At 44.2% G+C, this 27,361-nt stretch overlaps 2 protein-coding genes across 3 annotated transcripts in view; both read right to left on the bottom strand.

Moving 5' to 3' along the window:
• Window positions 1-448: 448 nt before the first annotated feature.
• On the bottom strand, window positions 449-6,125 carry tigara (TP53 induced glycolysis regulatory phosphatase a). Its single transcript, XM_071458260.1, has 6 exons — window positions 5,897-6,125; window positions 4,512-4,549; window positions 4,291-4,412; window positions 4,001-4,078; window positions 3,765-3,875; window positions 449-1,921 (listed from the first exon to the last, which is right to left on the bottom strand). The coding sequence occupies exons 1-6, from the start codon at window positions 5,932-5,934 to the stop codon at window positions 1,532-1,534; spliced, it is 777 nt and encodes a 258-aa protein (XP_071314361.1). The 5' UTR covers window positions 5,935-6,125; the 3' UTR covers window positions 449-1,531.
• A 964-nt stretch (window positions 6,126-7,089) lies between these two features.
• Window positions 7,090-27,361, bottom strand: part of ccnd2a (cyclin D2, a) — a 94,462-nt gene continuing 74,190 nt past the window's right edge. For both annotated transcript variants that reach the window (XM_071458248.1, XM_071458240.1), the window contains 3 exons: window positions 24,855-25,014; window positions 17,497-17,645; window positions 7,090-11,542 (listed from right to left, as the gene is read on the bottom strand). In XM_071458248.1, coding sequence (XP_071314349.1) covers window positions 11,369-11,542; window positions 17,497-17,645; window positions 24,855-25,014 — 483 coding nt within the window. In that variant the 3' untranslated portion in view covers window positions 7,090-11,368. The remainder of the gene's footprint in view (window positions 11,543-17,496; window positions 17,646-24,854; window positions 25,015-27,361) is intronic.

The following is a 27,361-nucleotide window of genomic DNA, read 5'->3' as shown; positions in this document are numbered from 1 at the left end:
TGATGGAAAAACGAGGGATTGACTGTGGGTCTTTCACTTTCCTCTGATGTTCATATTTTCATTGAAGTCCATTAAAGCAACTCTTAAGGTTTTAAGTTCTGCTCAGGTTATGATGATTACAGTTATCACTGTGTCATGACATATTTGAGTCGGTGAGTAAACATGAGAACTGCACAAAACTTACTAGAACAACAAATAAATTGCTGCAAAAGCTTTTGCCCACCATCCAATCATTTTCAAAGGAAAGACCATGAAGATCACATGATTATTATGCACACAACCTATTGGTTATGTAAGTGGTAAATATTAGGCCTGGACAAATAACGTCTAAGCAAAGTAATGTATATCATTATAAATGTAGACAACCATGTAGAAGCAAGAAAAGAGTGTAGGCTTGTGAAAATGTAAACATAAAGAAGAACAAATGAGAATCAATGTAGAGTGAAAGTGTGTTTTTAGGGAGTTTTATCAGGAAACGACATCTTGTCTTGCTGTTGTCAACTCTCCACAAATAAAACCATGACATAGAAACATGCAGCAGCTTCTTATTCAAGAGACAGACTCTAGTTTGCTCAAGTCTAACAGCATTATTCTCATTGAACAACAGCAACTGAATGTGTTAAATGTTTTTTCCCATAGTCAATTTCACACATTCTCTTGATCGTACAGAATGGTATCAAAGAAGTGATGTTTTTCCTTTATAAACTGTTTTGTTTTGCACTGGGGTCGGAGTGAAAAGCTACAGCGGAGAGAAACTGCACACATGCTAAAGTACAACACATGAGGTATTTGTGTGCGTTTGTCCTTGTTGAGCAAAGTGTTAATTCACAATGAAAAAGTCACTGATTTCCACAAAGTCAACACTGTTGCCGTTCTGCTGTGTTCCTGCGTAAAATCTATCATCTCCCAGAGGATAAATATAGAAACTCAGACTCATTAGAGCACAAAACTGCTCACTTTTACAGTAATGAACAACCAGGCAGTAACAAAGTAATGATGACATCGTCCTGCAACACAAACTATGTGAGGTTAAATGAAGGAGCTCAAACCATGAAACCGCATTAAAATCCTCAATATACAACATTTTTTTTTGTAGGCCACTGTATAAAATGATGAAAATGCATTATGTTTATCATATACTTCATATTCAAGTAATTTTAATTCTGAATTAGATTTATGTAATTATTTTATAATATGTTATTTGCTTAAGGATTCTGCCACTGGTAAACTATACAATAATTAACAGTCACTAATACTTGACCTAAGATTGTTTTCTTTGATAATTAGATTGTTATACTTAGAATGAACAAAAAAAAAAAAAAAAAAAAAAAAAGGCAAAATTTCAGTTTCAGAATTTGAATGAGCTGCATGTCAGGTGACTGAGCTCCAAATAATAAATAAACAACATTTTAAGTATTAAGTCTCAGCGGTTTTTTTTCTTGCTGTACTTCTCACTTTTGTCTGCCACTGTCTCTTAGTTGCATTCTTCAAAACCTCAGTCTTCCTTCCTGTCATCTAGCTCTCTCTGCTCCTACTGTTTAACATGGCCCCCCCTGTGCACGAACACACATCGGATCCCCGACAATCTGAACCTGTCGTCTTCTTTTCTCAGGGTCAGTAGAAACCGACAGAGTCCTGTGTTCGGACTTAAAGAGAACATATGTGCTTTGTCAGAACCCTGAGGCAAAGAGCAGTGCAACTCCTCCACAAAGTGGCGCACTGCCACACACATGTAGGCTCCGTGGGTGACGACCAGAGCATGGACTGGGACGCCCCTGACCCCATCGTCTGGCTTCCCCTCCACAGGAGACATTTCTGGTGGAGCAGTTACGGAGGTTTCATCCTCCCCTCTCTGATGCCAGTGTTCTTCCCCAATTTGCTGGAGCATTTTCTCCATGAACTCTTTGACCCGTTCCTTGACCTGAACAGAGCAAAAGTCTGTTATAAGCTGCTTCTCTTTTGTTTTCTCTCTGCACCAACAGTATAATGCACGTCGTGGAAATGTGATCACATGCAGCTGTGAGGCATAAAAGTTAAAGGGTGTTGTATTCATAACAGCAGAACATAGTCAGAACCCTTCCCGTCGAAAACACACACGTCAACATCCAGTTTCATCCTGACACAACAACCGGTAACTTGTTTAGGAAAGCAGGGAGGGAGGCCTCTCGCTGACTTGGATTGGGTCGTTTTGTGCTTACGTCAAATCTATCTTTGTATATGTGCATCATCATCACCATCATGTGCCGGTCACGTACGCGGTTGGAACAGAGTTAAGGTCCAAGCCAAGATCCAATACATGAAGCCTGACGAAGTATCTTTGAAATAGAACGCCCTCCCCACACCCCCACACCCCCCTCCAGTTTCCTCCCACACAGCCTTTAACACAAATAACACAAAGCTAAGTGGTGACTTTTTAATCAGCGGCAGTGACGAGCACATGTACTTTGACCCCCCCCCCCCCCACGACCATTCACACCAGGTGCTCTGGCAGATACATAAGAAACAATCATGTGGATGCAAAGAGGCCATGACATAGCATGTTACATCCTTGCAGAGAAAGTGGGTGACTGAGGAGATGAGTGTTTTCTGCCACCTAGTGGCATCATGTGTGCACTGCATCAGAGCACTGTGGCTGTGTCCATGGGTGGACGGAAATGTGCATACCGATTTTATTTTGGCATTATTATTATCATTATTGTCATTAGCAGCCACTGCAGTTAAGCTGTGATAGTTTTGACCATATGAGTCTGTGTGTGTGTTGTTATGGCAAAATGTGGTCCTGGAAGCTCCTGCTGTAGTGGGAACTACAGTACTGGGGGCTTTGAGTATTTTGGGAGGTGTTCATACGTCTGGAGAGATTTTGTCACCGCGATAGCATCAAACCATGGAAGACAGTCATGAAACTTTACAGGTGTGTAGTTGAGATCAAACTGAAGGTTTGGGTGTGAAGACGGGTGTGGTCTGACCCATGTACTAATGTAGTGTAGTAGTAATGTAGTAATAACTACTGTGTACGTCAACATGTTGGCAGGTGTCGTGGCTGGTGTGATTTCTAGTTCATTTCATATCAATTTCAATAATTTTAGTGATTGATAAATAGCTGTTTTGCAACTCAAAAACCAAAGACTGTTGAATTTGAGAACCTGAATTGTTGATTTTTTTCAGATTTTTCACCTGTAACTAATTCAACACTATCAATGTTATGCTGTATGTGCCCATAGTAAAAGAAACCTTATTTAAGACCAGTTGCACATAAAATGAACTGAGGTGTTGATGTGTTGTTGCTGACTTACTGCAGAATGACGGCTTATGAGAACTACTTATCTGCCAAACTGCCACTATGGATGCTACGTAATATATTTTTTATGGACACTAGAATAATTAGATGACCAATAAAAACAACTAATAGCTCTTTGTTTAAGGATAAATTGACAGACCTGTGGTTTTATAGTTCTCTGTATATTTGGCTTTAAATGTTCATGCAACACGAAGATGCAAAGATGCTGTATTTCAAATTCAGATGCAGTTTCCAGCATGGGATTATTAATCTGTATGGAAGTTAGTAAATTAATAAATAAATTCTAGCTTAAGTACAGTACTGTTCGTGCCACGTGCAGAGTGTGATCGTAATCCAAGCAATTTTGTGAAAATGTAGCAACTAACTCTGGAAGAGAGAGAGAAACAAATACATGTGGGAAAAGACAGGGAGAGATACACATAATAAAATAAATGCTCTGACGGAGAAGCTGTTACTCCAGCCTCACCTGCTCCTGAGTCTCCCCCTTTGGAGGCGTGAAGCCTGGAAACGACTGACCGGCTGCCTTGGCCATCTCTTTCACATCCTGCACCCGTCCACCCTCTGCTATTCCAAAGCTCTGAAAGACAGCAAGTCACTCACTGAATAACTCGGGTTATCTGTTAATATGGATTCAGAAAATGTTTTAGAGAGAAAATATCTAGCTATGAAGTTGTAACATCACACAGAGGAAGTGTCACTCACTATCTCTTTAAGTAAAGGGTCACATGCCATTTGTAGACCAGAGCAACTGCTGTTGTGTTTCATTATTGTTTCTGCAGTCTGGAAGAAATCAAACACAACCATCTCATCAGACACTGAGGGATTATCTGACACAACACAGGAAGAGGGAATGTTTTATAAAGTTTCTATGAGTTCCTTGATTTGTTAAGTGGTTTAATGTCCATTAGAAAGTCTGTAGTGTTTTAGACCCAATCAAACAGTAAATAAATCCTTAATTCATTTTTCATCTTGCTCCCACTGCAACACGGTACCTGCCGGGCCCGCAGCATATCACTGACAAACACGTTGGTGAACTTGACATCCGTCAGGTACTGGCCTGCAGCCTCGGCCTGCTGTAGCCCAGTCTCAGACAGAGGGGAGTCTATAGCCTGACCTAAGTGGAGGAAGACGATTAAAGTATGTATGTACAAAAAGAGTGATTTGATTTTCTTAATATCTTAGTCCAGATATCTTGAATCATTCTCTTACTCACCTTGTAGGAGGCCTTCTTTGTTGTACTGCGTTTCCCCACTGGAGGATGGAAATTATTCATCAGTGTCAAAGCACAGGAGTTAATGTCATCAACAGTGAAAGAAGCTCAAAGAATCTACTGTTCAGCTGTCATGAACCTGATTTCATGCCTATCATCAGATATACACAACGATGTGTGACCCCTGCAGAAATGTTTTGCTCAGTGACCTTTCAGCAGGATGGATGTTCAAAACTGCTATTGATGGTTGGGGGGGGGGACAGGTTTCTGGCATGAGTCATTATACTTTCCAAATTATGTGAGCTCCTGTCTGTCTCACAGTGGCTGTGCTCGGTTATTGTTTTGATTAAGTTAGTCCATAAAACACCAGACAATAACAAAAAAAATAAAAAATAAAAAGCCTTTGCCGGTTTCCTGCAGCCCAAGGTAACGTCTTCTAATTTATTTTCTCTCCAAAACCCAAAGATGTTTAATTTACAATTAAATACATGTACAAAGCAAAGTAGAAAGTCCTAAGGATGCTTGCACTTTTGCTTGATTACTAATGTCAAAAAATTGTTGCAGATGCTTAAGCTGATTAGTTTTGTGAGAGCTGACTTAACTATTTGATCTCCTGTGTTATCCAACACCCACAATTATGTAGTTTTAGTTGTAGAATTCATCTTTGCACTGATGTGAACCCTTCTGAAGGAAATGATTTTATTCACTCTGAATGGTGCAAAGAGTGATCCCAAAAAAATCATGAGAGGAAAAAAGGATTTCACAGCTACAAAAATCTGTTCTTAAAACCAAGAAATTCTAACCTATTAAATCAAGTTATGTTTGACAGATTGTGTGTGACCAAGTCAACACGATACTTATTGATTCATCCATTCATCCATTCATCCCTCTGGTGGTCACGATGAGGAACTGCAGTGTCCACAGCCTGGACAAGTGCCCATGCAGTAGCCTTGGGGAGAGCTGGAAAGGGCTCACGAATCCCTGTTAGCTGCATGTGAAACTGTCCTTGTCTATTGTGAACCGTGACGCTCCGGTAACCAGCCTGAGCACTAATGCTGGAACTACACCGGGCACAGAGACCACCGGCCCCCCGCCACGACGCTCTGAGCCCGTCAGTAAAGCACCGAGACACCGGCCGGGCGGCGCAGCTCCAATCGAGCTGAAGCTGAATACAGACTCCAGTCAGGTAACTGGTTTTAAAGTCGTAATAAACTACGAGAATGAGCTGTTTACTATCAGTTTTCCTCGAATAAATACAAACTATCCCCGTGAACTTTCAATCGGTGTTTTATTGCTTCATCCAAACTTAGTCAGGTCCTAAAATGGTAAAATGAGGGCGACGGGCAGCGTCACGACACGCAGCCTGTGTGGGTGTGAAATCCACTTACTGTCGAACAAGAGTTAGTCCAAGTCTTAGTGCTTTCATGCTCGGGAAGTCTCCGGCAGAGGAGAACCGCACCAAGTGACCGGCAGCTTCAAAAAAAAGCCCGAAACCGACGCACAGCGCGCGCCTGACGTCCACAGGAAACCAGGCCGACGCACGGACCGACGCCTTCACACGAGCTGTCACGGTAATGAGTCATTTCACAGGTGGTTGTTCCCCCACATCAGGCTGAACCACAGGTGACTTCACCCCCTCCTCTGATTGGCTGAATAAAAACACACCTGGGATCAATTCAATGGTTAAATTCTACTGGCTTCTATTTATTTACATCAACCTCTCTCTCTTCCAGCACAGGAAGGTTTCAACCAGTATTTCCTAACAGAATTACTCCAGAATGGAGTTCTAATATAAAAATAAAGTAAATATACTACATCTAAAAATAGTTATTTATAGTATTTCGTCCACAACAACTGAACAGCTCAACAAGCAACCTCCTCCAAAATGACCATCAAGCTGACTCAACTCCTCAATAAAACGGTGAAACTAAAGACCACTGACAGTAGCAGGGTTGTTGTATTACACTGAATGAGTGAATCATTATTGGTAAAAAGAAAATGTCACCATTTATGATTTTGCTGTTTTAGGATGTAGCCACTAGATGGCAGAGGTTGACGCTTTACAAGACCACACAGGTCTTTTCTCCAGACCTTTTCCTCTGGTCAGACCAGGGTTAGTGGAGGAGGCCGGCTGTCTGTTTGGGTTTCTGGCTTAAATGTGCTGTAAGTAGATTTATGGAGTTGTCGATGAGTTCCCCATCACACAGTAGTCATCAGGGCTTTAAAATATTTACATATATAACACTTTATTATCTTAGCTTTTGATGGAAGACGTGAAATATCAATATCTGATTTTTTCTGGTGAACATTGGTGGGGAGTGTTTATAACTGGTCTCCTTAACTGGCTGGAGGACAAAATATTATCCCTGTAATTAAGTGGCACAAGCTGAACTTTGCTCTATAGTTTCATTGCTGACTCTCTCTCTCTCTCTCTCTCTCTCACTCACACTCTCACACACACACACACACACACACACACACACACACACACACACACACACACAAAAACATATACAAACTAATCCACTGATCACCAAACAATTGAAGGCACACAGCTGAAAAGGAACACAGGCGTGGGAAATAGTGAGCTGATGTGGTGTCACACCCTTTAAAGCAGAAGTTTATTGAACAGAGGTTGTGCAACAGACATTTGAGGTACATGATATGAGTTATAGTGGAGGGGAGGCAACTCAAAGGGAAATCTGCACCATTGAAACTTCCAGATATCAGAATATTTATGGTTGGACCTGACAGGTGTAGCTCAACCCATTATTTTGCGGCAGTTACAATGGTGCGCACACACAATATTTCAGACCAAAACATATCTTTCTCACATACAGAATCCATGTTTACTGACATTCAGAGTGATTGTGGTTGTATAAAGCAAGAAACTGTACTTTGGCCATCACAGGAATGCTGTTTTTTCCCTCTCTCACAAACAACAAATCAGATGTAGCACCAACATGAACAGAAATGGACATGCTTGAACTATCTACGGTATTAAAACTCCAAGAAAATGTTGCAGTGTTGTCGTGCCCCCCCTCCAGTATAGGTTAAGTCCAAGTGGAAGCCTTGCATATTTCCTGTTTCCCACCGTACTGAGCAAATTATTTCCCCACTAAAACAGTGGGACTCATCCACAAAAATGTCGTTGCTTTTTTTTTTTTTCACCCCCACTGTATTCTTTCTCCGCCGTTCCAGGCTCCCTAACTGCAGAGGTATAGGTGATGGATTTGTGTATTTTATTTTGTCCAGTAATCCTGAGGTATAGGAAATACCACTGATGCAGAATGTGACTGAAGAAGGAGAGCAAAATAGATAAAAAAAGGGGGAAAGGAGACATGCTATCTAAGCAAACTGTCAAACTGTACAAAGAACATTTCCAGTCGAGTACTCATTTCATGTTCTTCTATCACCATCTACTTCGTTTTTCTGAATGTATCTCTTAAGCAGTAAAATAATTATATTATAATACAAATGTTTATAAAATAGCAGCACACTCAAGTGACACATCACAACTAGGTAATGTTATTTTTTTGTATAAATGAAACAAATTCATAGCTTTTAGCAGCGCAAAAAGACAACAATAACTCAATAAAAATATTGACACTTTTTTCTTGATGTCTTCACACCTCCTCCTCTGTCCTCTCTTCACTTTGGAATACAGTATCTCTAAATCTTAGAAAACCCCTTTTCCGGGTCTGGTCACCCAATAACATATATCAAACACAAATTGTAAAGGTGGTCTCAATATATAACATGCAACAATAAATTGCAGGAAAGAAAATCACAACCATTAAGTTTGGGAGAGAGCTTACATCAGGCAAACAGAGGCAAAATGAAGGGGTCATATCAAATATTCATACAGGGATGTTTTGGCAAATATATCATTACTTTGCCCAGTTTTACTGAAAAACATCACTAAAACATTAGATCCCCACATTTTTCTTCAGTCTGACAAACATACACTCAGCAAAGTCACATACTGTCATGAAAAAAACAAAACAAAACTCAAGCATTAAGTCAAAGACACCTTGCTGTGGCAAAGCCATGTGTCCCATTAAAACAAAACAAAGAAGAAAAAAAAAAATCTGTCTCTTGTTTTGTGCTGATGTCTGTCTGGCTGATGAACCCCCCTCCCCACCCCCCTTGCCAATGATTTGAAGCAGCAAAGCTCACAAGGGGACTGATGTGTTCACTAACAGACAATCAGCCTGAACTACAAAAGCCAGCACCATAAAATAAAACCAAAAAAAAAAAAACTAAAACAAAACTGACCAACCACTGCAACACACATCGGTTAAGGTGGTTTAGAGCAAAGGCCTTGCTCTGTCTTAAAAATGTTGCCCTCTGAAGAACATGTGCAAATATTGGATGTTACAACCACCCTTTCCTGTAGCTCATCGCTGCCCTGTGTGACTGTCTGTGGCTGTGATGCAGATAAATAAAAAGAAAAATTCAAGTAAAAACAAATATTTCATTTCTTGACAAAGTAAAAGAAAATCAAACAGAACCCATGGATCAGTGAACTCTTTGTGTAGGCATTTTCCAATTTATGCTGGCATTTTGTCCTTGTTCAAATTCTCTGCAACGGTCAGACTCCCTATCAACTTTCACTTGACTTGGGTAGGAATGTTTTTTTGATCGGAATGTCCTCTCGTCGCAACGCGTGGAAAGCCATTTTAATTTGACGCTTGCTTGACAAAGGGTATGTCTGACGATTGGGAAACCAGCCCTACAAAGTAAACCAAAGAAAAGGCTAACAAGGAAAAAAAAAAAAAAAAAACATCCATTCACCTCCAATCACCACCCAACACATTTCATTTTACGTATCTCCTGGGGAGCATGTTCTCAAAGTGCTTTGCCATTGAAATCAACCCTACGTGGGACTCTAGATGCATTGACAGTATATTATCATCCTGTACTCCTCTACAACCCCCCACCCCCCCAACCTCACCCCACCCCCCAAGAGAGTTCATCCTCACATGATCTGGCAGTATACAGTCTTAGTTCCTCATTTATTTTCTGTGTAAATGGAAACCTAGAGCATATGTCTTGACATAGCTGTGTCATTGAAGACATCAATTATGAGACATGAATGTTAGTTCCACCCAAATATGCAGATTTTCAAAGTTTTATTGTGAGGCCTTTGGGTGTCTTTTGTTCATTATCATCTTCCAGCCAGTGGCTGTACATCATCCACGTCTCCTACACAGCAGCATGCTCCTGCACCACTAAAATCCTCCCTGCTCTACCGTCCTGTGGAGGGCACTGATGTGCATCTCCACAGTTCCACAGTGACTTCTTAGTTGCAAACTGTCCCTGTCTTTCTAATTCTTTCCACGCCCCACACCCTGTTTCCTCCCTGCCAATTAATACAGAGGAGTCCAACGTCCTCCAGACTTTAAAAAGCATTTCCTTCGTCGTGACATTGTCCTCTCCCCTTTTTTTTTTACATGTGCCACACATGCTGCACATGCAAGAGGTCATTACTCCTCGGTCCAGACTCAAAGCAGCCTTTCACAACTAAGGAAACACCATATTGTAACAAAGTGAAAAGAATGAAGTCTCTGTAATATTCTATAGACAGAATGGCAGTAATAAACAAACACCTCACGTGACCTCTGAGTCTGAGGTGAGACACCTCAGGAAAAATTATAACGATAAGGGGCTCTAAGTGAAAGTCCCTTCACCCATGTCCTCCTTCACTAAATCTTTTTCTCTCTCACTTATAGTCCATGCACATGAGTTTATTGTTGGCCAACAATGAACCATGATACACTGTTAATGCATGAAGGCAGTGATATAGCATAGATGCCCTGTTATACTGATGGACAAAGTACGTGTAGCCTCAGCTTGCTCCATAGTCTTTTAAGATAGAACTGTAAGTCTACGACTTGACTTTGCTTAAGTGCCTCACGCCGTAGGATGCACACTGCTAATATAGATACAGGATCACATGTAGCATTCACACACACACACACACACACACACACACACACACACACACACACACACACACACACACACACACACACACACAAACTCACAGGCACAGGCACAGGCACAGGCATGCATGCAAACTGGCACACTCACGTACAAACAAGCACACGGTTGCACACTGCACCTACAAACTGACACACACAAGCAGCCTGAAAAAAGGAGCTTATTGATTTCTACGACTCGGTTCCAAAATATGTCCAATAATAATATTAATAATAATAATAATAATTACTAATACTACTAATAATTATTACAATCTCATCTCTTCCCTGGAATTGGGATCCACCAACTTTTAGCATAATGTTCTCACGGCTTCCTCTGTCTGTCTCACGTGTGGACCTTCTGCCGGTCGAGGAGCTCGAACATGTGTCCTCTCTCACACTAGCCACGAATGTAATAGTGATAATACTAATAGAGAAAAAAAAACTTAAGCCCCATTGTGACCCCATGTATGCATTTTCTGAATGGATTCCACAACTTCTACCATAACAGCCTCATTATCAAGCTATGGTTAAAATATAACTTAAAGATCATACTATACAATCAAAGGCAGAATGCAAATATGATTGGCTTCCCTTCTGTATATCCAAGGCACCACAGAGCTTCTTCTTGACTCAAATTTGTTGCTTTTAGACTAGAACATCATAGAAAATCTATTTTGTGGGCAGGTGTTTTTGACTTGAAGAACAGAAAATCTACAAAAAACTAGCAAGCATTGTTCTTTTTCTTTTAAAGGGCTTGTGTTTTTAACATTTTTTGTTCTTTTGTTCTTTTTTTCTGCTTTTAAGAAAATTGAGGTTTTTTTCATTATGCTTTTTTTTTTTTGTAAATCCTGTGCAGTGATGCCCTCTGGTGGTTCACAAGTTGACATCACGGACGTCTGTTGGGGTGGAGGATTGATCCAGCTCGTCCAGACCTTTGCCGCTGGGGCCTCTCTGTGTCTGCTGCTGCTGCTGTTGCTGCTGCCGCCCCTCGCGCAGGCTGCTCACCAACACACGCTCGATCTGCTCCTGACACTCTTTGAGAACATCCTGCAAAGCAACAAGAGAGGAGGAACCAGCTGTAAGAAAAGCTATATCCATTTTAATCTGCTAATAGGGAGACAGGAAGTGTCTCTATTTGCCAAATCAAATCAGTCAGTGAAACTTTATCTAACAGCAACGTGTCATTTTAGACATAGCAGAGGATTCATTAACCCTATTTTTGGGTTAGACACTTGGAAAACAATCATCATTTATCGTCATGATAAATCATCATATAGGCAGAAATGTGTCAGTCAAAGAAAGTAAGACTTTATGATGGAACATGAGAACAAACATCTACGTGAGTCATTGGGCAAAACATGACTTTTAGCACAAAAACCCTCAGCAGATGTTCTCACCTACTTTTTCCACAGATGAGTAGAACTGTTACATGTTGTTTCATCAAGCATTACGTCCGCATAAAATAATACAGCACCAATGCTGCTCAGAGGGGAAATTAGCTTCTACAACGATCATCACGATTAACAAGAGAAATCTGAAAACTGTAGTCAGTGCTTGAGAAACAGGGGCCCCTGGTGTGGCAGCAGAGGGGCCCCTGGGCAGTGTAGGCCTGGGGTTTTAAATAACCAAAGACTCTTTAGCAGCTCCAGCTACTGCCAAGGCTGAGCACAGACACGGTGCGGACCCAAGAATTACATCAGTCCACCAGGGTTGTGCACCGAACACCAACCCTATAGAGCTCACGTGCACGTACACACATATGCAAAAGCACGCACACCCGTGCACTGCAGACCACTACCCCCAACCACCCATCTATCCCCCCAACTCTGTCATTCCAAAACACACACACACACACAAAAGCCAAACAGAGGTAGCCTTGACAACAGCGGCTGAAAACACAGGTAGTACTAAAGCTATGTTAATTACATCCACCTCCTGTGGGAACACAAAGGTGGTGCTTTTTTAACGAGAGCCAGTCTGTGTGCCTGCCTGCCTGCGGGGGATCCATCTGAGACCTGGCCAGCTCGCCTTTCACCATCAAAGGCTGTGGCGGCAATCTGAGAATCCACCTGGGAGAGGAGCCTCTCAACAGTGCTGAGCCCTCATATCCTTCCCTGATGGAGGGTTGACAGAGGGGACAGGGCAGTGCATGAACAGAGAGCAACTCACTGGGGAGGGGGGGGAGTGGGGAAGAGGAGGGGGGCTCAGTCAGAGGGGTGCTGAATGGGTTGTTAGCAGGAGTCTGCAGAGAGAGTTCAGACTGTTGTAGGGTGAGGAACAGCAATGACAGTCATTTCAGACAGATACGACTGTGACTGACTGACTACAGACTGATGTGAATGTTCCTGTCAGACAGTCTGTGGAGGGGGTTGACACTGCTCTCTGGTGGTGAAATACTGCAACACAACTGAAGCCAAGATGCTTGCCCTGAGTGCTACACATGCACACATGGCATAACATGACTGAGGGCGCCCCATGGCCGCAGGGATGGCTGAAAGTGTACAACTTGCGGAGCTGGTAAACATTCCTTAGAAATTCACAGCTAATTTAGACCTGATGGGCCACAGTTTGAGTCTGTGTTATAGCCTCTGGTGCCGCTGGGCCTCGGTCAAATTAGAACTGAGATTTCACTCACGAAAGGTCGCAGTGTCAAAGGTCAAATAGCATGACACATTAAAGGGTGAGACATGCATTGTGTCAGGGTTAGGGTTAGGGAAACCCAACTTTCTAAACTGGTAACTGGTTAAAAATGCTGTACATATAGGATTTCTTTACAAGTACAATCTCTTTAAGAGAGGACTAAAAATCTATGACATTAGAGGATCACTGACTATATGACTCAGACTCTATGGGTTTTGCTGATAAATGAAGTCTACATGAACTAATTCCTGCCTTGACATATATTTTATTTGGAGTTCTCCAGCATCTACTGATGATTAGCTCAAGAGAGTTTCCTTGGTCACGATCCATGAAGACTGATTTGATGTTGAGGAGCTTGGATTGATCTGTGCTTGGTGCCTCTGGGAGACTGTTTCCCCCAGCAACGGGTCTGACGTGGAGGAAACCCGACCAGCGTCTGTCCCTTAATCTCCACCAGAGGTTGGCCGCTAACATGGGCGTGTGCACACTAGCTAGCTCTCTCTCTCTCTCTCTTTCAAACACACACACACAGACACACACACACACAAAATCTTCCCAACAACATGTGCCTCATTGGTCATAAAATCTCAATTCCTGTGAGAAAATTAAGTAAAGCGCAGTACATGTAAAGGAACTGCCTGTGTCTTACCGCAAGAATGCACGCCTTCCCTTCTTAAAAGATATTCTCCCCCCGTCTCTGCTGCTCTTTAGAGCTGCAGTTCGGATCCCATGCCAAGCCCCATGGGCTTTATTCGAGAAACTTTAATGACTTCAATGTGTGACTACTGGAAACACCAATACTGTTTTCAGAGAAGCTGTAGGTACTTGCATACTGAGGGGGCCAACAGCACTGAATAAGTTGGCCATGGGAGGTAGTGCTACACTGAAGCATCTTGGTTTGCTGTCTCTACCCGGAAAAACGCATGACCACCAAACATCCTCCCTTGTAGTTACAATCCTCCTCCTATTCCATCTCAACCATACATCACACTGCAACAATACGTCCTTCTGACAGATCAAGGCTTGCACTTTATCCCTGGGCGGCCTTTGTGACACTGGTGACAGGGGGAAGTCGTGCAGACAGACAAAACCAAAAGGAAGAAATGTGTGAAGCCATGGAATGTGTTTTAACTGCTGACTGTACCACACAAGACAGTGTTAGCTACTCTGGGAGGACTTGGTGGTCAGACAGCTGAAACAAACACACAGACAGACACACACTGATGACACACACACACACACACTACAGATTTCAGGGAATCTTAAAACAAAAAATCTGGGGGCTGACACTGGAAATAAGGAGTCACCACATGACTTGGATTTCCACAAGTCACAATAGAAAATGTGACCTTTCTCTTTCTTTAGCCTGCATGCTGAAACACCACAAGTGGTGGTGCCAAAGGCTGTGTTAATAGAAATAATCTTTCATAATAGATGCATCTTTGCTGCAAGCATTTTGGCTCTAATCCATCACTGGTGACACCCCCCCCCCCCCCCCCCCCACCCCCACCCCCGGAAGACTTTTAAATATGACATCAAGTCATCGTGCAACTTGTATGAAACAACCTCAGTGATAGTTAGGCCACAATGGAAACCACAGTGATTAAAAAAGAGGAATGAAAACAGGAAGCATGGGAGAAATGGGAAAATGTGTTTCCGGCGTCTTTGTGACCCTGACTTAAAAAAAGATGAATGAGAGAAAATGAGTGTCAAAACGATAAAATCTAGGAAGTGATGTGCTTAAACCCATGCACTTCTCTAACCTCTACTTCCTGTTTTAACCATTCAAGATTTAAAGGCGGCTCTAAACACTTGGCTTGCGTACTAACTAGGAGTCCACACTTTGTGCTGTAGCATCAAGGGACAATCAAAACTGATCTGTCTCCCACTTTAAACTCAACACATTCACACAAATTTCATATCTTCTCTGTGCACGTTATGACTGCTCAGGCACACAGCCTCGTCTGCTGTCCCCAACAGGGAGCCCCTCTTGGCCACACCAGGTGTATGTGAGGCTACTCACATTCTTCCAGCAGCCCAAGATGGTGACTTGGCCCTATCACATTTCCACTGGAAAACCACAGCTTCTGGATACCACAGATGCCAGCAGGGTGCCAGGGGGGGTGGCGTTGGCCATGATGCTTTTGGCAGCAGCAGCTGCAGAGGTTGGCGAAACTTGCTTTGCCATCATATTTTGCCTGGCTCTTTGGCCGGCTCGCTACGAGACGCTACTCTACCATCTTGTCGACCCTCTGTGCTGCTGGCCAAAGCCAAACACAGTATAATATGTGTACACATTTAGACTCAGGTTCATGCCACCGCCCTGACGGCTGTTGTCGAAAATGAGGTTGAGTTGGCCCTTGGATGTTGAATTGACGAATGGAGTGGTTCAGCTAGTGTTAAAATGACACGGTCAATGATCACCATTTCCTCTTTTTAATGTGTTAAAGTGTAAATGTTCAAACAGTGACAAACTGCTGCTTATTAATGCTGACACCAACTTCTGGGTATTCGTCATGAGACTGTTTTTTTTAATGTTATATTACAACTGGAGCAAAGGTCTGATGTAAGTTCTTCATTAATTTTATAAACCAAAGGATCCTCCATGTTTTTTTAGTTTTGACTGGTTTCGTAGCAGTTTGTACTAAAGCCCTTCATATATGTTATATTAGGAAGGTTGCCCTCTGCTTTGCCTCCTGTGTTTACTGCGGGCCATGGCTTGTCTGAATCCAGGAATGTGAGGAGTCGATCATAGAGACACAGAGAGACTTAATTCTCTCAAGTCTAAGACCTTGCAGCCTAACACACTGAGGCCCTGTACTGCTGAGGCCAGCTATTTGTTTTTCCTCAGCTGCTGAGCGAGACTTCACACAGCTCGCACCAGAGGGAGCCATGCTCTCCAGCAGTGATGCATTATGGACCATAGGAGGAGATGAGAGAGGGCTGATTGTTGCGAGGGAGGCACGACACCCCCACAGTGTCCTTTTCACACTTCAACAACTTTCTTCCACCTCCTTTTGGGACAGAATTGAACATACCAGGGCTGAGGTTTGGGATCAGTGTCACGGTCTTTGATCTGCTCCCTGTGCAGCGTGCACACATGAACTCAAATGTTCATGTTGATATTAAATTGGCTTTTACTAACCAAAAGCCTTTTTCATCATGTCTGGTATTAGGAGTTCTCCTGCTAAGGCTGGGGCCTCAGTCCGGAGCTGGTCCCTGCTCTGTGTCTTCCCACTGCATCTGAACAGTTAGGAAGGGTTGAAACGCAGAAGACTAATTTCCCCACAGAGGCTAATAAAGAATAACTTAATAACTTCACCTCATAGCCTAACTCTCCTTACCCTTTGCAGTTCTGCCCACCTATTCACCCTTACAGTGAACTATAGCAAGCTGAAGCCCTCTCCCATCTGCGTGATGAAAGCCAGGCATCTCAGAGTCAGTAGAGGCCCTGCCTGTGTTTGGACTCAACTCACCCAGCACCGCAACATTCACTGTACCCAGACAGCCACACAACGGCCTGGCCAGCATTCCTGTCAGTGACAGAGCATACTGTACATGCTCTCAACCTGGCTCCATTCAGACGATTCTTTATATGACGGGGAAACCGGACTGGACTGATGGAGGAGCCGAGAAACCTGCCACAAGTCCTGTCAAGTGTACGACGGAGGAGACTAGGCAGAAAAGAATGCAGTTGTAGCATGTTAACGAATTCTTTTAATCTTTCTTTCTCATGACAAATATTGGCAGTAAAAACCCTCAAACACGGGTTTGTGGGAAGCCGAATCCCAGCGAAGAAGCCAAATCTGAGTGTGACATTTCAACATCCAAGCTACTGTCTGTTGCAAACACACAACCTCAACAAACATGAGGGGTTTCTTGACTTTTGACATAAATAACAGGGATACTTTCCCTCGGAGAAGTAGCAAGTCTTGTGGAAAAAACAGAATTTGCTTGTTAACAGTAATAGATTGCAAAACAGTGTGTGTGGTAATAAGAAGAGTTAACTTTTCACTGCTTTTCACTGCAGATATAAACTGATGAAAGAGATAAAAAGCTTCAAACAGGCAGCAGCAGCAGCTGATTCAGCTTTGAATCACTGAATTACTGTAATAATTGCACGCAGATAAATACCACTGAACACGTTACTGACGCCTGCAGAGATGAAAACATCTACTCTTCCTTGTTCAGCTATTACTCAAAAACATCCCCCCCGAGATTTTCCAGACACACGTATCAAGCTTTTAGCTAAACCTTGACAAACAAGACAGCACTTGGATCCTGTGTTTCACTATACGTCCAACCCCACCAAGCTGCACCGAGTGCTCTAGATGTGACTGAGGGGTGCACAATAAACTCACCACTTCTGTGTTTGTAATTTTGGCCAGCAGGTCTGTCAGACTGTCGCCCCACTGTGACTGGTCAGCTGAATCCAGCTGTAGGCCGCAGATCGCTGCCCCCACACTTCCTGTGGCAATCATGGAGGGAGGGTACATGGCGAATCTGAAATCTGTGAGAGGGAGAAATCCTGGTTGAGTGAAAAGTGTTTTCAGTGATATTAGTTTGCAAGTGATACAAAAAAAAAAAAAAAAAGTATTTATTGTTGTCATTCACCTGGTGCAGTTTCTAAATTACCCTTTCGATTCATACACTCCACAAAAAGGTTCAGATACATCCCTACCAGAGACAATATGATCTGGTAATCTAGCAGTCAGCTAATAAATAATCCCTCTATTGTACCAGGTCTGAACGCTGCGCTCGCTAATGACCAGGGGCCTGGATAATGAGGGTTCACTTGGCTTGTAAAGGAGCTGAAAAGCAACCACCCTCACCAGCTCCCCACCCCAGTCCCCCTTTCCCCAGCCCGGCCCCTTTTCTTCCATCTCCTGAGTAAATCGTGTGCTTGCTGAAAAAAGCCCCATAGCGCTTGGAAAGGGAGGAATAAAGAGGCTCAGTGCCTCTGCCAATGCTCACTGCTGTAGGTCCTTTTTCCACGTGTGGTCACAGGCGTGCGTCTCAAAGACCAATAACCTTGTTAGCTCCCCTCACTGTCATTCATAATGCAAATGAGACAGCTTGTGAACGGGCCAGAAGCCCGAAAAGGCAAGGCAACTGGCATACAGGGGGAGAGTGAGAGCAAGAGAGACAGACAGATAGGGAGAGAGAGTTTTTCTCTTTACAAAACACACACACACACACACGCACACACACACACACACACACTCCTTTCTCTATTCTCTCTTTATATCTTGCTCAACTTCTACCTTTCTTTTAGGACAACACATGGCCTGCTTAGATGGGGGCAGTGAATGGCACACAAGCCCCCGTCTTTGTTGCTACAACAGGCAGTGGTTTGCACTGGCGGCCCTCCTATCTTTTAGCATATTAATAGAGTGGCAGACCTGCGAGAGGGAAGGCAGAAGAGTGTGACTCCATTGTCCAGAGTCATCACCTCATTTCACCCAATTGAGAGACACAGCATCCATCCGCTCTCTGCTGATACCAATTCAGTGAGACAGGCTGGACAAAGACTGTGGCTGGACAGGAGGAGGAGGGGTGGGGGGCAAGGGGGTCAATGGGGGGGAGGAAGATGAAGAAGGAGGGATGGACGGTACGGCGACAAGGCAACAAGGAGAAAGGAGGGCATGACGGTGGGCGTGGTGGGTGAGGAGAGGGTGTAGACAACTCTGCTGCACATCACTCTCAAGTCTGTGTCCAGACTCTTGTGAGGTTTTGGAAGAAGAAAAGAGTCGCCCTCCAGCGACCCTCACCTCCTGCCTCCCATCCCCCCACCCGCCCCCACAAGTATGCCTCTGTTCCTGGGCCACCTATGGGCTAGAGGAGTGGGCAGTGGGGGCATAGAAACAGCCTGCACATTAACATATTGCCATATTCACTTGCAAAGCAAACTGCGTGCGATGGCTCTGAAGGAGATTTTTCTTCCTTCTTTTTTTTTTTTTTTATCTGGAATCAAAGAGGTAGGCCCTTTGATAGCTGTAAAGGCAGCCCCTCACTGCCTTTTTAACATGCACAGCCAGGCGCTTTCTCATCTTGTGGGCTCAGTGTTGACAAATAAATGAACTTATTATACACCCCTGTGTTAGCCGCTGGGCCTCCGCCAAGGGGCGATTTATTAAACTACCTCGAGCCAAGAGGAAAGAGCACACAAAGCCCCTCAGCATTACATCACTGCTGTAAGAGCACAACTTTCTATAGAGGGGTAAAAGGACAAAGACATACGCGGATTTACTGTACGTGTGCAGTGAGTGCAGACTGACAGGCAAGGAGGCAAACACCTCCAGGACACAGGCAAGAAACAATGCACCGATTCCTGCATGCTTTCAGATGCAGGCACAGACTGACACACACACACACACACACACACACAGCACAGATGTAGGTTTGTGGGAGAGCTGAGTGGCGGGCAGTGGGCAGCAAGCTGATTTTTCGCACTCAAGACAAGACAGGTCTGTAGCAGAACAAGGACGCGCGCGTGCAGCCGATGCGGGCTGACACTCCGGCCTGGTGGCTGCTGCATGTGGGGGGAAGAATGGCTGTATTTTAGGAGGCCCTCATTGATATTCATGTTGAGGATAAACAGTGTATGTAGCTGAGTGGGGACGCCTGCGATGGAAAGCTCCCTGTGAGCAGCGGCTGGCTGGCCTGGCCTGCACGCCTCTCACCCCCTTCAATGGCCCTTTCTCCTCCCTGTGCCCCCTCGTCTCCATTCCTCCATGTTCCTACCCCCTGAAACTTCATCCTCAGGCCTCTGGTCACACAGTCTGCTGCCCTACATGGCCCACTCCTCCTGGGTGGCTGCAATACACAGTATGCACATTAAACTTGTAAATTAATTAAAGTTGGAAAGTTGAACAACAGCCAAAAGAAGAAGAAAAAAAGCTCTCCTTTTCACCCTCTCCTCTCTTTCCAGAGCTATAAATCAGGGGCTTGTATTCTATACATGTAGCTCTTATTGACCTTGTTTATTAAAGGAGCAGCATTACGAGGACCCAGGGCTTGTTGACTGCTTAAGGCCAAAAACAAACATCATTTTGGTATTGGCATGACAGTATGTTTCACCATTAATGCAACACAGCCTGGTAGTCAAAACAAGTTTGTGGGGAGCTGCTCAGACGGTCCACCTAGTGCAGCTCCTTGAGACGCACCAACAACAACTACCCCCCAACCGCAGTGGAGGAGTTCCTCCACATGTTGCAGGGAGAGAAATCACTGATTAAGAAACAATAATTTGATACTGCTATCTGTCATATCCCGTTAGCTCTCATTCCAGACTGTCACTCCGGAGACAAACAGGCAACAAAACTTGGGAGAGTCTGAGTCATGCACCCTGCTCAAAAACATGACTTAAACTAATTTGCCAGAAAACAGCATTCCGCCTTAATTGCAGCATCCTGTGACAACTCTCCTCGGATCTTGCACCATCATCTCCACTGTCACAGCTGCAGCCTTGAGGCGCTGCTGTCGTCAGAGATGAGGAGCGTACAGATTCGGATCAGGTCAAGGGAGGGACGCAGGAGAGATCACTTTTCTCCATGTTGGAAGAGCAGAAACTGGTAACTGTATTTGTGCCTGGTTTCAAAATTCAAAAACTCCTCCTCCTCCTCCTCTGTCTGTCTGTCTTGGCGGATGATGTGGTGTGGACAATTACGAGCTTGGCAGAGGTAATTAAAGCCGTGTCGCTGGAAAAAAAGTTGCATTCATACAGAAGGAATACGAGTGAGAGACACCCTGGTGTCATGACAACAGTGTTCATGTCAAACCAGCTGACACTAACAACTTCAAATAGCAAATATTAGTCCTTGTGGTTAATGTGACCTCCAAGGTAAACACGTGAGTTTAAAAGGGTTTTGATTTCCAGACCTTTCTAGGATAATTGCTGCATCCAAAGAAAAACCTCCTTCTTTGTGTTTCTGCTGTGACTCAGCCGGCCACAGTATTTATAGTGTGGTGCTGATTACACCAGCGAGGTGAAAGGGGGAAGGGAAGGGGGGGGCGAAACTCAGGACATGCCACTCGATGATTCACTCTGTGTGTCACATTTTTGGGCGAAGACTGTCAGCGTCTTCCTGCTTCATCTGTTGACGATGCAGCCAGACCGGACGTGATTCCTCACATCAGTGGAGTGTGTGGAGGGATGATAATTTGTTGGACGAAATGGCTAATTTGTTGGGGTTCTGACTCATCAAACATGAAGGGGGTTTTATGTAAACAAACAGCAGTAAAGACCTTTTCATTGACCACATCTGAGATGAATCATTCATCTCTAGAACGCCGAGCTGAGCCTGGAGGGGATTCTCCAGAAGCAGACGCTTGGAGAGGAAGTTACAAGGAGCATTCCTGCCTCCGGAGCAGTGAGACATAACAGCCAAAATGAAAGAAGACTTCTGAGTCATTTCAGAATATTTGAGTGGTCACTGCTGCATAAAAATGGGCATGTTTCTCTACTGAATTTGGGGAACACAACTCGGAAAGCTGTGTGGGATACAGAAAAAATCTGAAATTTGACGGTCTCTGATGACAGCTCTGGGTTTTACAGAAACTCTGTGTATTTCTTCATCATTTTGGAACAAGCCTGTGATCCAACTAGAAGCTGTAGAACAAACTTGACAGTGAAAGTTACTGTATACTGAATCCAGGCGCAACTGTGTGAAAGTTTAGAAGTGCAGGCTTAAAACACACTGCAAAATAAATAATGTCTGATGGTACAGCTCATACTGCAATATGCTGCACAAAAACTTGTTCCATGGCAAATCTGTTACAAGAACACAAGAACCTCCATCAAGTTACTTCACACAATCCAAAGACACTTCCACATGCCAGAAAAAGTGGAGCAAAAACTATTCACAGTTAAAAGAACAAATGCTCAGTTACTCAAATCACTTGTTATTTACATCCCAACTTGTAGCAAAATGGTGTAGCATTGTGTCTCCCAGGACAATTGACTCTCTCTTAGACAGCACTGTTGGCCCCGGTCCAGAATTTTCTTTTGATCAACTTCTATGACTATTGTCACCATTCCATGCATACCATTACAGAGAGGGCTATTGGAGTTGGTTTAAAAAAAAAAAAATAGACCATAATCCCTGGCAATATGGCAAGAAGACGGAGCTCAATAACTGCAGCAGACAGGTTGGGGTGCATCTGTCTGCCCCATGCACCCCATCCATTCTCCCACTTTACCTCAATTGAATAATAATAGAAGAGGAAGCTCGGAGTGCTTGGTGTCTGTGTGTAGGAATGGAGGTTCATAATCTCCCTTAATGAGCTTGTTTCTGGGCTATTATCCGGCGGCCTGCCTGAGGGAAGCGCTGGTGTTTCCTATCAAGTGGCCCTGCAGCGCTGACCCTCGCATGGCTCTGCATATGAAATGTAAGGGCCAAGCCTTTTGTCTCCTTTCTCTCAGCCTCTAGCTGAGCCCCTGAGCCATTTGCATAGTCGTGAATGGACCAGCCAATGTTATTAATTAATACAGAGCCAGCCTGCGCCACCTGACAAAATCCCACCGAGTGGCTCGAACGGAACTGTTTCATCAAAAGAGAGGAGCCATTAGGAATGAGAGGCCTTATTCTCCACTTCTCCTCTTCTCTCTCTTGTTCCCTTGAAAACAGAGAGCCATGGTTTTATGCGTGTTTTCTTTTTCAGTATAGGGGCAGCAGTGGTGGGAGTAGTGGTGGCTGCTGCGTTGAATGGACTGTATGAAATAGGAAGGCCACAGGTGACCCGTTGTCAACTGTCTTGCAAATGTAAATCCTCCTGAGAGATCTCCTCCTTCTGCTGTGTCTTTACCTTCTCAGCTTCGCTCCGAGGATGTCTCAAGGAGGATTCTCACCAGATAACCCAAAGATTTACGGCTGGGAACGTTCCACAAATGAGGTTTTGAATTCCCAGAGATCTTCAGATGCACCAAATTGTTGACTCACTCACGCTCCCTCTTTCTCTGTCCTGCCCTCACTCTCTGTTTGCCTGGATACAAGTCTGAGGAGAGCATACACAGATAAATGGCCTGTTGCTAATCCAGAGCTATCTCCAGAAAGTCTCTCTTCTAAAACACAATGTCAGTAGGACGACTCCAGGAGGCTCGTAAATTTATTTCCACTGCCTCATTGAAGCAATTAAGGACAAAGTGCAGGCTGAGTCTTTCACAATGTTGCTTTGGGAATAGATTCGATCACTGACACGCTGTCATTCCACACATTAATCTGCTGGCACAAAATGAGGGGCGAGAGATGCAGGGTGAGACAGAGAGAGGAAGAGAGCAAGAGATAGTAGGAGAGATTGAAAGTGAGACAAAGAAACAGAGAAAAGAGGCGTTTCTTCAATATTCTGCAAACATGAACTTTTGCTGCAAGCCTCTCTCACCCTGGAGTCAATCACTTCGTGTTGTTAATACCTGTCACCTCCCATGTATCTGTTCATCTAACTGCACACACTGCTCTGAATGATGGGAGCACCAGGAGCTGTTTCCCATGAGGGGTTGCTGTTAGCATTTCTGCTGAGGTCTGCAGAAAAGGAAGCTGCTGCTGCTGGTGGTGGTGGTGGTGGTGGTGGTGGTGGTGACGGGGGTCACTCAGAAAGTGATAGAGAAAGGAAAGTCAAACAGCCTTATTGTAGGTGACGTGTGTAATTTTCCTCATTCATGGTAAGATACAGACTTAAGGGTGTCAAGGGCTGGTTGAGGTGCCTGTTTCCTCTCCACCCCCCCCTGTTCGCAGCTCTGAACGAGGTGTTGGAGGTGACACAAACAGGAGAAGCCTGCCTTATCCCTTTGGAGAATCTCATCATGGGAAAGCTATTATGTCCTCCAGCTGTAGGGCGGGGTGGCGTGGGAATTTTTTTTTTTTTTTTTTTTTTTGGGGGGGGAAAAAGAAACAGATATGAAAACACGACATGCCTTAGAATTGGCAGTGCAAAAACAATACGTGCCTGTGGTTTTCCCTGACTCCCCTGTTTGCTCCTGCATCTCCTCTGCCTTGACCTAGCCGTCTCTTCAGATCATGTTAAGGGCTCCCTGTCCCTCCCACAACTCGCTGGATGTTTGATCTTGAGGGAACAATTCACCTCAAGAGTAGCAAGACAATGGCCCGCCTGCCTCCAACCCCTGTCCATTGCTCTTCTCGACCCTGTGCGACATGGGAATGCCCCTCAACCAGGCAAAACCTGCTTTGAAGTGTTACTGGATGCTCTGGAAGCCACTGATATGCCTCTAAAACACGGCCACATACCAGCCTGGGAGAAGACAGATGATGGACATCAGACCTGAGAGTCTAACGCTCTGACACGTGCTTTTCTTCGGAAGAATATTTTCCCACTGGATGTTATGCATCTCCCATGTGTAACTGCGGGCCGTGACTGGCCCACAGCACACCTCTGCACAGAGCTGTCGGTGCATGTTATTGAGCGAGAGCTGGGATACATCGCTGAGAGACGCCTGTGCAGATATAGATATTTTGCAACATGAGCAAGTTTGTTGATGCAAGCCATTATCGCTTGGTTTGACTTGGCAGCGTATCCATGAGCAGTGTCACTTGCAACACCAATGAGAGAAAAAAGAAGGGAAAGATATGATATCAACACGATGTTGTATGTTCATCTTTTGGATTCACTCTCCCAATATAAACATCTCAATTTATTAGGACAAACATCTGTTAATAATACAGGACATCAAATGTGCGTGACATCAGCTCCCTTCGTGTCCTACCTGTGGCACAGAGGGCGATGAAGGTCTGGACATGTTTGCGTATAAGTGCCAGCTTATCCTCGGGCAGCGGCAGCCTCCTCACAATGTGCTCAATGAAGTCGTTCGGCGTCACTGCTGCCAAGTTCCACTTCAACTTCCCCAACACCACCAGTTCCCATTCCTGGACAGACGGGGGGTGGGGCAGAGAACAGAGAGAGATGACTGAAAATGAGAAAGACTGAGGATGTTTCAGGGACACAACATACGACCACATATTTACGTATTGTAGCAGTTTACACTCACCTACAAAACTGATACTTTACTGCAGTTGTTCAGCCAGTTGCACTGCAGCCTAAAGTGTGTGAATTTTGACTCTGTGGGCCCCTGGCCCCCGTACAGTGGCAAGTGTATGGAGGTTAAGCATTATTGTTATTACATTAGTCTCTGCCTGGCCAGGCCTGGGACAGAGAAACACCAGCAGCGCCACCAACCCAGGTGACCTCACAACACTGTCTCCCTCCCCGTCTGTCTGTCTGGCATCTGGGGACTTTCCTAAAGAGGCCCACCAGAGGTTCTGCTGTGTGTGTGTGTGTGTGTGTGTGCGCGCAGAGTGAAAATGGATAGGAAGGCTGTTCTTGTAGAGCAGGATAGCAATAACTCTGCGTTATCTTAAAAAGTTAAACAGTATTTCATCTTTTATCTCAATCTATCTTTCATTTCAACTATCAAAACCCTTCCTTGCATGTTATGTTGAAAATGTGATTATTTTCTTTATTGCTGCCAATTCTGTCAATGCCCTTTGGTATTTAAAACATTTAAAGTGCCCAATATAGGTAAAGACTTTATTTTAAATCACCTACAACATATTTGTGGCTCAGAGGAAACACAATCCTTGGGCGGCATTTGGGGTTTAAAAACTTTAAATCAAACATTACTCTGTATCAGATTTGCCAGATTGAACTGCTCTCTGAACTGTTTTGGGAAAATGTGATGATACATGCGAGCCCAGATGAGTGTCTGTGTAATGTGGGTGGATCACTAGGTGTGGTGTTCTCTTCTCTTAGAGTGTATTGTTACTTTCACTTCCTAGAGGAGGTGATTAACGGAAGACTTGGTGACTAATTTGGGAAAAAATTTCGTGGTTTGGTTCCGGGCTGCAGCCTTGTGACTAGGACTATGGATGCTCTTCATTTTCCTCTTCAGAGAGAGAGAGAGGGAGAGAGAGTGAGACCACATGGACTCAGTCATGAGACAATTCAACATGGCTGCCGCTGACCCTGCTACCAGCCTGCAATTTTCTAATCAAAGTGACCTTTAAGGCTTGGAATGTTTTCTGATCTCCTTGATGTCAGGGATGTGGATGCAGGAGAGGAGAAGTATTTCAAAACAGGGATTTTGTACTTTATACCCACAATTACTCATATGAGAGTAAATATGAAAATAAAAGCCCTTTAAAATTAAAAGTAAAAGACATCTTCCTCAAAGGTATGACGTTGTTTGAAACAGCGTATCCAGTATCTGAAACATTCAATTATTTGATCATATGCAAATCATAATGCCCAGCAGAGGTTTGTTGATTGTGGCTGCTCTTATGCAACATGGCTGCCTCCTGCGCTCAAAAGCTTTTCCATCAGTGCCAGTGAGCAAGATTCAAGCCTGCAGCAAGGGCTGTGACAAACCTTGCAACACAGGCTCTATGCTAACATAGTGGCAGGCAGGCACCCACTTCCTTCTGCTACTGCCTTCCACACCTTCTTTGTAACATTGCGGTTCTCTTTACAAGAAATTGTTACCAAAGATGAGGACAAAAAAACGATCACATGCCCTGAGCAGCTGATCTCTGTTTCCTGTATCTGCATGTCAGCCAAAATACCGCCTTATACAGAAACACTGAGAAGAGGCCTCAGCTAACCAGTTCAAGTACTGAGGGCTTTGTCTTCAAACTGAACATAAAGGTAGGACGGACTCAGTTTTCTGGCAAAGTGCAGCTCTGGGCTACATGACTCCACCTCAGGCTGACGCTGCCGCACTTTTCTTTTTAATGCACATTCTGTTTACTTGTCAAACCTACAACTAAAACACCCTGACCATTGAAACCTTCACTGAAGAGAGAGGGGAAATCAAATCTGACACAATGTCCTCAAGCAGAAATGCATTCCAGAAAATTATCAGAAGCCAACAAAACCAACAGCAGCTCGTCAGGAACCTGAATAAACTGTAGCAATCAGGCCGGCGGGTAGAGCCGCCAGTCAGGCAGCGAGGCAGGCCTGCAAACATCAGCCACGTCTGAATCATAATATGTGGCCTCTTTCACAACATGGGTGGGATTGGCTGTTGTTTACTAAGGAATGTTTATGTAGCACCACAGAGCAGTGGGGAAATACTTATCTGATGTGAAACTGAGTTAATTAATTGGTTTGCGCTGGTGAAAGCAGCTGGTGTTATCAGGCCAAAGTGGCCTTATCAAATAAATAGGACACAGAGGACTGACATTTCTGTTTTGCTCTAAAACACAGGGAATCCACACT

The sequence above is a fragment of the Trachinotus anak genome, unplaced genomic scaffold (genome assembly GCF_046630095.1).
Source record: "Trachinotus anak isolate AG129_WGS33_773 ecotype Australia unplaced genomic scaffold, CSIRO_AGI_Tana_v1 ptg000002l, whole genome shotgun sequence".
NCBI classification, from domain to species: Eukaryota; Metazoa; Chordata; class Actinopteri; order Carangiformes; family Carangidae; genus Trachinotus; species Trachinotus anak.
Note: the sequence above shows the minus strand (reverse complement) of the source record. Positions and strands in the feature narration are given on the sequence as shown.